At 38.7% G+C, this 12843-nt stretch overlaps 1 protein-coding gene across 1 annotated transcript in view; it reads right to left on the reverse strand.

The window, feature by feature from the left end:
* Positions 1-12777, reverse strand: part of DNAH10 (dynein axonemal heavy chain 10) — a 57426-nt gene extending 44649 nt beyond the window's left edge. The window contains exons 1-15 of the mRNA XM_037401546.1: positions 12549-12777; positions 12116-12223; positions 10455-10600; positions 9568-9673; positions 8364-8479; positions 7686-7878; positions 6785-6942; positions 5834-6064; positions 4986-5176; positions 4320-4518; positions 3362-3556; positions 2571-2741; positions 1650-1826; positions 1132-1305; positions 336-505 (exon numbers count right to left, since the gene is read on the reverse strand). Coding sequence (XP_037257443.1) covers positions 336-505; positions 1132-1305; positions 1650-1826; positions 2571-2741; positions 3362-3556; positions 4320-4518; positions 4986-5176; positions 5834-6064; positions 6785-6942; positions 7686-7878; positions 8364-8479; positions 9568-9673; positions 10455-10600; positions 12116-12223; positions 12549-12777 — 2564 coding nt within the window. The remainder of the gene's footprint in view (positions 1-335; positions 506-1131; positions 1306-1649; positions 1827-2570; positions 2742-3361; positions 3557-4319; positions 4519-4985; positions 5177-5833; positions 6065-6784; positions 6943-7685; positions 7879-8363; positions 8480-9567; positions 9674-10454; positions 10601-12115; positions 12224-12548) is intronic.
* Positions 12778-12843: the final 66 nt, after the last annotated feature.

Raw genomic sequence — 12843 nt, forward strand, 5'->3', positions numbered from 1 at the left:
GTATGAAAAGAAAGCAGCAGTGAGTTTAAATGTGAGCTGAAATCTAAATGGCATTAACAATTCATTGCAAACAAATTACTGTCCTTGTTTTCTCTCAGATTTTGATAAGATGTTAATTTGTATAACGTTGTCCTACAGGGTAAAGGATGCAGACGGTGCCAGAGAAAAGCTTATTAGTGCAACATGGCCATTAGTAATCTTACCCTTAAAAATGTCACTAAGACCTCTCAGATTTCCAGAATTTTATGACTCAGTGCCCATTCTAGTTTGGAATGAAATCACTTGAAACACTGCCGTAAGTCTGTATGTGTGCAGATACGCTGTTACAGCCTTACCCAAGATATCTGTCTTCCTGTAACGCCACATATCTCGCTGTTTCTGGGACTGGAAACCCTAGTAGTTCCATGTACTTTGTTTCAAGTATAACCTCCTGAAGCATGGGAGAAAAATTCACTATGAAGCGGACACTCTTCTTTGCAGTGACAGGCTCCTCTGTTACAGAGCTCTACAACACAAGAAAGAGCAGCAGAAAGGAGAGGAACACCATACTGTTACAATGCAAGGAAAAAGTCAGCTCTTGGAGACATTTGATAAGGCAGTAAAAGTCAGAATGGCTGACTTCCAGAGACTGAGGCAGCCTCAGCATTCTAATTTCAGAAATTACACACAACTACCTCTTCAGTGAAAGCTGATTACAAGAAACAAGTGAAATCACCTCTGTTCACATACTGCTGCAATCAGTCACAACAGAAATCCCAGTGGAAGTTCATAGTCAGACAAAAGTTTAGTTAGAACAGGAGTCTGCATGATCTCTGCTGGGAACCCACCTCCACCTAACTTCAGTCCCAAGTTTTGTTGTAATGTCCCAAAGATGTTGCACCAAAATCCAAAAATTAAAAGGAATTACGGCACAGAAGAACACATAGAAAAAAAACATTCATCCATTTGCCAGGTCATTCAGCATCTATATCTTATAAAGGAACAAAAACAATTCTGAGCTCAGAACTTTTGAAATCTTCCTTTCAAAAACTGTGCTTAAAATATCATTCTTAGAAAAATCTCACTGACCATCACATAAGTTTCAGTTCTTCCCCACAGAGAAATCTGGTATACTGTCTTCCTGTATCTCACCTGCTCAAGTGTCTCTGTATTAACATGGGATGCAGATCCACTAGTGATGACAGTCAGCGGTGTATTTTTCAGTAACAGTGGGAGTATCTGTTCTGTCTCATGTCTCCACTGATTGTATTTTTCATCTTCATATTCTTTCATCCTCTTGGCCACTTGAAGATACATTTGTTTTACCTAGAAAAGAAAACTCTGTATAACTCATTTCAAAGACCATGAGAAATGTTCAACTAACCTGTTCTCAATATGGTTTCTATTTTTTGCTAGATAAGAGGACAAGTGATGTCTTGTAATTAATGCAGGCAGTGAAGAATTTAGGCTCCTGAATTCTGTCATTGACTCTATCACTGTCTCTCTGGGAAACAGCAGGAAGGTCCAAATCAGCTTTTCATGTCTAATGGCTTGCTGTGTGCAAAGACATTCTTGGAACTTCACCTACATAAGAGCACTTTTACACCTGTAGAAGAAGGGTACGAAGAAGGTATTTCTTCCTTTATTAAATATCAAAAGAACCAACATACTTCATTTCCATGTTCACTAGCAAGCAACTCCTCTACTTCTTGAAATCGAATTATAGGGCGTTTGATCCGATGGAAAAGGAATCGGGACCAGTATATTGCTCCAGCCATTGGAGGATAATTCTTATACAAAGGCGGATCCTTGAGGTTCAGAAGAAAGATTTGCTTAATGCTTTCAACCTAGAAGAAAATAAAATATTGCAAAGAATCATTTCTCCATGTGCTTGACCATGATCAGTATCAAACCTGGTACACAGCACAAGCTCTGAAACTAATTCCACCAGCAGGACAAAAACAATTATTCTTTTTTTTTCCCCATGCATCTCTTGCTTGTATTACCACATTACAGAGGATGTCTTTTCTGTATCTTGTGGCACTGCTACTGTGGTAGTGTTTTCTGTAAGATTACATTTTATTGTTAAACTCAGTGTTCTTTGAAATACCAAGAAAAATACTATGATGTAAAAAGCTTTCCAACATACAGGCTTCTACATGGCAGAAATTATTTCTGCCTTCACAGTTTCTCTCTGACACCTTCTGGTCATACCACAAACTTGTTGTCCATCACAAGAAAGCTGTAGGGTACGAAAGATGTATTTTCTCAGGTAGGACCACTGTTGAACTGCTGTTCACAAGGTAAAGAATAGCCATAAGCCTTGTTGCCTTCAGAGTACATGCAAACACCTTTTGGTTCCCCTACAGTGCTGCACATATACAGATATGCACATCCATTTCAGCAAATTACCCATAATATTTCTTCAACTGGCTCAAAAAAAAGTAAGAGCAATTATTGTGCTAATTTTGTAAAACTTCTCACTCTTTCAGATAGTACATGACACTATACAGGTGTTTAGACATATACACAGATTTATGATTTTCGCAAGGTGAAGAGCTTCATGTGCTACATAAGAAATCCTTAAATACCTCTTTACAGTATTGGTCCAAAACATCATTGAACTTCATCATCAACTGCTTATGAACGGTTTTACGAGTGCAGATATTTTTGAAGTTTAACAGCATGTTGAATGCAGCTTCTGCTGACCGAAGGGTCTTGAAAGACTCATCAATAAAGTTTTTGGTCTCTTCTTCAATAACCTAAAGGAAGAAGGCCATGAAATCCTATCACTTCAGAGATTCATCTTACAAAACCAAGAAAGGAAGGCAAAATTAAAATGCTTTTTTATAACAGTGATCAAGCATATTTTTAGTCTTACAAATGACTAACAAACTGATGGTTTTCCAATAAACTGCAGGAAATTAATGTTAATTAATGCATCTTCTGGACAGCTACATAAATCACAAAAAACACTGTAAAAATTTGTACTTTGTGGCTATTCTTAGCTGAGGGATGAAGAACCGAATGGATCCAGAAAAGGAAGTTTTACTTCTTCGTAGGACATGACTGAGACATGTCAGCACAATAGGACAGGGAGGTCATATGCAGCCTCTGTTCATGCTGTAGCGATTCTGCCAATGAACAAAAAGTGTGCTTCACCACGTTCAAGACATAGTGAAACTATAAACAAAACCAACTTGGAAACAGAATATTGACTTGAAAAACTTGTCACATTCCTCACATCTTAATTTATGTATTTATTCATATATTCTTTTCTTTTGCAAACTTACATTTTCTTTAAATTAAAATCTTGATATTCTAGAAGGAATCTGTATATAGGAAGTAACGGATGCAGAGAATTACAGTATATGGTACTTACTGAAACTTCTTCTCTAAATTCTTCCATAATTAATTTCCAGTCATGTGCACTTTTGATGCTAAAAGGGTCAAAGGTCAGTTCTTCCATAGGACTAGTTAGTCCCTTTACTCGTCTCAGTAGATCATCAATGCGCTTTAGATGCCCTGTGACAGCTTTTAGTTCAGGACCAAATATATTGCAAAACTCTTCAATGACCTATTCAGGAGAACATATCAGAAAGCTTAATTTTTAATGGGTTTTTTTCTGCCATTTAACACATCTTTCTGATATTATTTCCTATAAATATAAAAACAAAGCTCAGAGAATCATCAATTCCTGCTGTGATTTACATTTTGTATATTGCTATACAAGACACTAAGTAGCTTCATGGAAAAAAAACCGACAAATCATTTTACAAGCCCAACGCTTCAGTTGTTAAAACAGGTAACACTGTTATTACTTCTTTTTATTCCACTTTTCACATACAGTTTTTACACACACAGTCTATAGCATCTGACCACTGATGGACCACTAATACTGCTAGTTACCCTGATTTAAATTAGCCTAAACATAGCATCTCTCCATTCACACATTATCCTGCAATTGATGTACAGATTCATATATGGTCACATTTTATATTATAGTATACTTAAATTGTTATTTTACCTAAAATTATGTCATTAAGCTAGTAACCCATGAAAACTGCACAACTGTGAAACAGTTGTTACAAATCCGTATGTTCATAACAGCAACATACACAGTAATACCTTTCTTCAACCAGTACCTTGAGAAGAGTTATCTCATCTCAAGCAATAAGTGCAGCTTTGCTGGAATCAAGGACATTGCTCAGGTCTTAAACACAAAACCAATCACAAAACTAAAGGCTGTAAACATTTCCACAACTTCAATACAAAAGATTTTCCTCTACAGAATAAGATGCTGTTCACACAATCCTTTTATTTATTGCCTATATTACTACCTGCAAAATATCATACAGATCTTGGCAGACTGAAGTCATATAATCTGTTTTTTCAAATAAACGTTTCTGGTCAAATTCCCAGTGTTGCTCTCTTCCTGAAGCTTCAATTTGGGCGCAAACAGCAAAATAACATTTCTTCCATTGTTCAAGAGTGCTTTTGGCTTCTGCTGTTTTCTTTTTTGCAGCAGCTCTATCTTCTCTAGAAATCAAATCAAAACAGTTAAGACACTAAACAGAAAGACTATAGATAGAAAATTATATCTCAACTGGATTAATATACCCTGGTTTAGCATTAATTATACAAGATCTAGGCAAAACTTACAGCTGTGAGGTCTTAATTTTCAATGTGACTAATTTTGAAAGGAGATACTATTTCAGGACTGATTTTGATGGTATTTATGTCACTTCTTTACCACTGTAATTCTGTTGGTTTTATTGATTTATATCCTTTCAAGGAAAAAAAAGAGGACAAGCACCCATTTCCTCAGGGCTGATTCAGTAATTTATGGAAATTACAAAATAGACTTATTTGACCTAATACAACTTCCAATAGTGAAAAATGCTGAAACCTGTTTGATGAAAGTGTTATCTACTGCACTTCATGTAAAACAAGCAAAGCTTTTAATAAATACAGCCTAGTTCCTAGTACAGAAATCCAGTACTTACTTAAACAGTGCATGTAAATCTACAACTTTGTACACTCTTGCTGAAATTTCCCATGCAATTCGTTCCATGAGGGGTACCATCCGTTCATCCTTGTTGTAATGCCGTGATAGAATCCATATCAATCTCAGGGTATTCATCAGCGAAGGAATTGTATCCAAGACAACATTAAACCCAGTGCCATATGTTAAATTCTATTAAATGTATTATAAATATTGTGAATAAGATGTCAGAAAAATACACAAATTCATATTAAATAAACCTATATTTATTCTATAGATTCCTGAAGCTAAGAAAGTCTGCGACATTATTAATTAAATAACTCAGTGAAGGAAACACCCTGGTGCCCAAGTAACACACATGGTTAAGGAAGTGCAAATCTGCATCTGTTGCTCCAAATGCCTTTTAGGTCTTTTCTCATTCATATTCTCTTCTCAGTAAAAGATGTCTCAAGACTAGTTTTGGCTCAACTCTTCATTTGGATGTTTGGATGACCTTCAATAAAACTTAAAAATTGAGATATCCACTGTAATCAGTGATAGAAGTTACCTCAAAAATGGAGCACAGAAATCTTTATTTTGCCCAGTTCAGCTATGCTGTCAAATGCTCCCAAGGCTGTGATTTACAAACCAAACTGTTCACAGCTCTGGGCTTCTGCTTTCAAACATTAGAACTGTATCTCAAACAAAATAAGCAAGCCTTTTTTTTTATTAAATATAAAAAGGCTAGAATATATCTTTATGGGTGCTAACAAGTGAAAAAAGAAACCCAAGAGGTGATTGTATCAACAGAGAAACCAGACTCAGGGTACTACAGTTAAAACTTCATGAAGTTTTCTTAAGGATACATACCTTCAAATGGCGTTCAAGAGTTGAAAGATATTTAACATTATCTAGAGCTTCCACATGATGTTTTCTGAGGTCACTTAAGACTATCTGCAAATCTTGAATATGCTCAGATTCAGCTTCCTGCAATATTTGCAAGACTTTTTGCACTTTTGGAAGCTTTGTCTGTTCAGTAAGAGCACTTAAAGTATCATTCCTTTCACACCAGAGGTCAATTTCTGCAAGCGGACCATTACCCTACAAGTAATGTGGAATAAAATAAAAATTCTAAATTACCATTATGCAAGAGTTAAAACCTATAAACAGGACTATATTTGTTCCTTCTTTTCAATACGCTGTATGCTGAGAAAAACCTGATATAGTTCAACCATGCAAAACTGCCAGACAGAAGAAGACCCTTGAAACCAAGGGAGTTTTACACGCACTGAAGGGAACCGCTCATGGGGAGTATATCCCTGAGTTGGAGCTGGGGAGTTCGTGCTGGCAAATGCTTATGCACAAGTAACTTTGTAGACATGAAATCCCTCAGTATATTTAATGGTATTAGTCATATGTGTAAGTGTTTGCAGAACCAGAACCTTACAATTGAATTTTTGTTTGAGAGAGATTACTTTCTTCAAGCAAAAATAGTCGTCTATTTAAAAAAAAATAATCACTGCAGCTTTTAATATTTCATAGCTCTTTAGAAAAGTGCAGATAACAGAAGTGCCTTAGTTTTCCAGTCATCCTGTGCGGGTAGGATCTGCAGTAAGTTACTTATATTCTATTTATATTCTATTTCCCAGAGTCACACCGTTCCTCACTACTTTTGTTCTACTTTACATCAATTAGTAAATGACTTTCCAACAATCAAACATGAAGATGGATTAAAAATGAGCACAAACCATTCAAAGAGATTCCTGCGGGAAAATAATGTCTCCAGGAATAAAAGCAGCTTGGTATTATAGAAAACATTACCTGTGGAACCTTTTTCAGTTGTTCCTCTAGAGCTGTGGATATTAATTTCTGCCAGGTCACTGCACAACGTTCCAGAGGTTCAACCACTTCTGGAACTGTGGCAAGAACAGTCACTTCACCTTCTAGGTTTATAGCTGGCACCTCCAGTTTAATATCTCCTATTAAAAGAAAAAGCATATAGAATTAATTGTCTTGTTCCATCAGCATTGGTGAAGTAACATCACTGAAATGGCTTGTGCCTTCCATCTTCTTAGGTACTTAAGGACAGGTAACATACCACCTGCTCTGCCTGTTTGAGAATACGGCAGAATACATCCCGTTGCTTGACAGCTAACACAGTGCCAAGAAAGACACATTCCTACAAATAAGTGAAAAGTTCTCAGGTTTTATGCCTTAACCCAATCTCTACTGATTAAGAATTATTAGGATTAGGGTTTTGCTGAAGAAGACTATCAGGCCCTACTGTAGGCCACCATGCTCTCCTTAATGGCATGACAGTATCCCCTGTCAGAGAAGGGATGCTGAGAAACACTTGAAAGTCTCATGCGGTCTGCCACTTTCTATACCCTGCTACGGCCTCAGTCTCCTGCACACTGGCAAGCAACGAGGCACATTTACCCTCTCTCCTCTTCTTACTCCAGGCTGTTTGAAAGACTATCATCGATTTCAACCCATTTCTCCATACTGCCTGCTATGTTTCAGGGCAGTAAAAATACTACTGTTATCAGCAAAGAGAAACTTCAATCAGGCCTGGAGCTTCCCCAGAAACTGTATGTATTTGTTATTCTATATAAAGCCATTCCCAGATGAACCTCTTTCTACTGTCATGTACTAAACACCACAGTGCCAGCATAGGCAGAACACTTGCCTTCAGTTTGTCCTACAGTCTGCTGAGTAACACTTGAGAATTTTTGCCTGTTCATTTGTATCTCATTCCTCATCTGAATATTACAGTATTCCACAAGCTGTTCTTTCTTTCCTGCAAAGTCAGTCTTGGGTAAATTCCTGTTTCCAGAATCTGTGTTATCATCATCTGAATTAAAGGAAGTTTCCTCCATCTGCTGCTGACTATAGGAGACAGCTGGTGAAAATGCCTATAATTCAAACAGGTACCGTAGATTATATGGTTCATATTAAAAAAGAAATCAGTAAAAGTCAGCTTACTAGCAATTCACTTAAGCATTGGGCATGTTGTTCTAAAATTTAATTTAAGTGCATCTCTTCCCATTTCACCTCTTTAGCATCGCTCTCTCTGTCTCAAGGTCTACAGAGGAATAGCTCCAGCATGATTTTACAAACATCTGTCAGCACAAAAATAAAGGTATCTGGTGTCACACTCTTAAATGTTTCTCATATAAGGCCAGGCAATAAATTAATGTCCATCTCCACACCTTTACAAAAAACTGGGAAACAAAATATCAAATAACAATTCACAAAAACATCATTTTGGCATATGAAGGTCACTCATTAAATATTAACGCTTCTTATGCACAGTTCATATGATCAGCAGAATACTAAACAGGCAAATCACTTACAGAAACACTCAAGACTCCATACATAAAAGCTGTAACGCATTTACCTGTGAGATGGCATTCTTTAGCATCAAAAGAGTATCATCAGTAAGTACACCAAACTTTATCACTTTAGGAAGAGACTCCTTAGCTTCAGTCAGGTCATTAGGTTCAGTAACTCCTTCTAAACAGTATACAAGCAATTAGTATAAATTTAATTATTTGATACAGAAAGCATAAAGCATAAAGTCCTTTCCATAATAAGTTAAAACTCCATAAAACAAACAGTGTTTGTAATAAACTAGGTTTGATGCAAATCACTTTCAAAACTAGTGCTGGTTTTAACAGTGTGCATGCTTTCTCAGAAAGGGCAGAAAAATAATTGCGTCACCATCTGACTCTTAAGTCTTTACGATCCAGCCTTATAGTTAGGAAATGGTTTTCTGTTCAAAAAACATAGTGGCCTTGATTTGAACTCCTGTTCTACAGATAGACCAGGAAAATCTTGCACAGAACTGCCATAAAATGACCAAATATATTATAATAATTTTCTTTTTTTTCTCAAATGTCCTGTTTCTAGAAAAACTGAAACTAATAGGCTCATACAAAATACTTTGTAGCTTCAAACCACGCATGCTGCTGCTTGGAGAGCCCACATAAATGTTTATTTAACTAAATTAGAGTTAACATACTGTTGATAGTTCCTGGATATAGGTGTGGCAAAAAATACCTGTTTGCTTTAGTGCAGAAGCTGTTTCCCATGGGGCCAGAGCTAGACACAGAGGTCTGATTGCAGCCAGAACCAGAGCTACTCCAGCTGCTGGAATAACTATTGTCATTGGTTTTATGATAAAAGTAAGAACTATCAGAATAAAAGCTGCTGCTGGTGTGTATCAGAATTTGAGTGAGGTGAGGAAGTCTGATACTCTGGTTGTGCTTATCACTACATTATGGTCTAACTTTCACATACAGCTCCTCATCCTCAAAACACTTTACATAGTTGTAGAACTTGTAGTAACTAATCTTAGTTCCTCCAAGTGCAGTATGAAAGCTTCATCTTTTTTGGTAAAACACTGAAGATATGTAACTTTCCATAAATTTCATATGAAAAGCATTCCTGATTCTACTCTGAGAGTATTCCTAACCTACCCCATTAATTAAGGTGGATATGCACTATCCTGAATCCCAGTCATTATCACCTTTTCTCAATGTGAAGAACTGTTTAATGCAAAGACTTAAAATATTGAGCCTGCAGTTATTCAGGCCACATACCTTTGGTGTCTCTCAGAAAATATACAGTAGAATCTGACACCAATTCCTCAGGAATTTCATCAACAGCTGTGCAGAAGCACACTTTGTCAACTTTCCATTCTTGTAGCTGAAACAAAATATAAAGGAATTTTGCTGCCACATTTCTTAACAGTAAGAAAATGTTTGTCTACTGTGAGCAACAGGACAGAATCATTGGTTTAACTCCATTATCTTCACATTGCTGTCCAAGTAAACCACTAACATAAATGAAATGTTAAAAAATCACTCAGCTAACTGTAAAAATCATCAGCTTTGGAAACAATGTTGATTTCCAGACCAACAGGACTGAAAGTATTAGTGCCAGAAACAGCAGAAATCAGAAGGCACTTAAATGCCCACCCCTTTCTGAGAATATGCAAGCACCTCCTCTCCTTCCACCTGCATCTCAGTCATAAACCAAGGTTAGTTTGAAACCCCAGACTCCATCCTGACCACCTAGTTATGTAAAAGATCTGAGGTACAAAAGGCTTTATTCACTGTTTCTTCCATGCTCTTCTCATGGTGTCTTTATTTAGCAATTAACTGCAACTTTTTTTTAATAAGTAACTCTGGGAACAGCTAATGCGGTACTCAAGTAACCCACTGCTGCATTTTCTCACCAAAAGTCAGCATTTTGCCCAGTAAATCACCTTTGCAATGTCTTATCAGTCAATGTCAGAGGCTATGGCAGACACCGCAGGCCATTGGTTTTGAATGGAAATTCCTGTTCTTGTAAAATGTTCTGTTCTGCACCGAGGACTTGCTCTGCACTGTACCTCCTTAACTTGCCTACCAGTTTTAGTGAAATATTTGTATCAGAAACCATCCTCATATCCACAAAAGAACAGAGTGAAATACAAGAGACTTACCTGCGGTGTGTGTTCCGTACTGTCTATTGTAAATCTTTGCTCCAGTTTACTCATTTCAGACCCACCAGGGAGACTTGATACATGACCTGACACACTTCCATCTTCTGCAGATTGCAGAGGGGATGTCTTGCTTTTCTGAGCCATCCCTAAAGAACACAATTAAAGAACAGGTATTCCATGCATATAAGACAGACCCTTCCAATTTTCTTATTAAACTACACAACTGAGCATTTTCTTCCATCTTCAGCATCACCTTTTAACAACCTGCCATCCAAACTTGCTGTTAATCATACATTTTCCTGTAGGGCAGCACTATTGCTGAAGAACTGCATCTAAATAAACAAGTGAGTATACTGCGTTCCACAGGTGATTGATCTTTATTTAGAGTATCCTTATCAGCATTTTCCAACACACTTGATCTTTTACAACAAAGTAAGTAGATTAACACATTTCAAGATGAAACTACTTTGTAAAAGAAAATGCAATTAATTAAGGGTTTTGTTGTAACAAATCTATGATATGGAAAATGTTTATAGTTATGTTATGCCCCACTGTAACACAGGAACAACTGCATGAATTCCAGGGTCAGTCAAGAATTTCAAACTTCATTTTATACTGTCTTCCAGAAGGTGCATCATGTCTTCTTCCCCTTTCAGCACAGGCTTCCAGACACTTAAAAGAACTGGAAAAGGCATAGGCGCACCCCCAACTAGATCCTTGTATGCGCCGATATTACTGTCAAGTAATAATTCTCCTGTCCTTCTGCTTTTGAGCATTAACCTGCAGCATTGCAGCAGCCTCCGTTCAGAGGTGCAGAGTGGGAAGTTGAATTCTATCATTCCTTTAGTCTACTTACACCCACAGCAGGATTCAGCACTTAACTTCATGGTCCTATCTTTTTTGCACAGTCAGAACAAAATTCTTTTATGCCTGTAAAATATCAGAGCATGACTTCTTGCTTCTGCAAAAAAACTGTTTCAGAAGCTTGTGGGAGTTACACAGATACTGACAGCAGAGAATTGAATCTCTGAGCCACCAAAGATCATTGCTCTCTTCTGACACCCTTTCTATGCATTTTCCTTTGGGTTTTTTTCCAGTTTTTTGTGAAAGGCTTCTCTGCAATACTGTGGTTAAAGTACTGGACCAAGCTTAACTCTACAGAATCACCACTATTATCCTCAATAAACTAGGTCAGAATGAAGGAGAGCTTGTAACTCCTAAGTCACAGGGAATTAATTCATTCCTACTAAAGGGAACATATTCATTCATTCTGTTTATTTTAATAAAATTAATCTCTCAAAATCTGAAATAACAAAGCCACTAAAAGATGTCACAGACAGACTGGATGGAAGATATGCATTTGTGCATTGATTTTGTTCATGCCAGTCAGTCTCTCTCTTTCAGTTTCTTTGAAAAAGATGAAAAGGCCAGACTAGGATAGCTTTCTTTAAAAGGAGAGCCCTGAGGCAGAAGTTCTTGAGAAAACATTAGCCACACTGCCCAGAACATGCACAAAATCAGATATGCTTTCTTGGGAGAAGAACTGTTGTTGTTACAGATACTGCTGGATCTGCTTCAGAGCGCCACATTAGCTAGTTGCATTTAGCCTTCATGGCAGTATGGCCTGCAACAACTACACTTCAGCTACCCAAACCACCTACTTCCTTCCAATAGCACAGAGGGGGCTGTTTCAGTCAACTGCTCGGGGAACGGGTTACCTGGGCCTTCCTCCTGCTGCTTATCTGCAAACTCATCTGTGTCCCCTGTATCTGCACACACATAAAATGGGAGGAAAGCGTGATACAACCACTCTGCAGGGGGGATGGTGCAAATCCCACCAAAGCACAACCAGAGAGGAGAAAGGTCTGGAAATGGGTGGGATAGAAGGGGAACATGTGGACCAGACACTGCCCAAGGGGTGAAGCAGCAGGGAAAGGGATAAGGACGGGGTAATGGGGCTGGGACTCTGCTGATGGGGCAAACGGAGGGCTGAGGGAGGGGGAAATGGGGAGCTGGTGAGGGGAGAGTGAGGGGGCTCGGGTCAAGCAGTGCCCGGGGAGGGCTCAGCAGGCTGGGGCGGCAGGGGGGTCTCACCCGCAGCCTCCTCGCCACATCGCTGGGCCCGCAGCAGCAGCAGCGCCGCGCCTGCCGCGCTGCCGTTGTCCCCGGCCTCAGAGCCACGGTCGAAAAAGCGCAGCACAGCCCCTGCCTCCTGGCCGCCAGCTCGGTTCAGCAGCTCCTCGAAAGGCGCCGGATCGCTCAGCTCCAGGACGGTGAGCACCCGGTCCTGCAGCCACTGCAACCGCACATCGTCCAGGCTCATGGCGGCAGCCCCCGGGGCCCGACAGACGCCTCCCGGTGGTCACGGCAACGGGGGAGGAAGGAGCGA

The sequence above is a fragment of the Falco rusticolus genome, chromosome 1 (assembly GCF_015220075.1).
Source record: "Falco rusticolus isolate bFalRus1 chromosome 1, bFalRus1.pri, whole genome shotgun sequence".
Classification (NCBI taxonomy): Eukaryota; Metazoa; Chordata; class Aves; order Falconiformes; family Falconidae; genus Falco; species Falco rusticolus.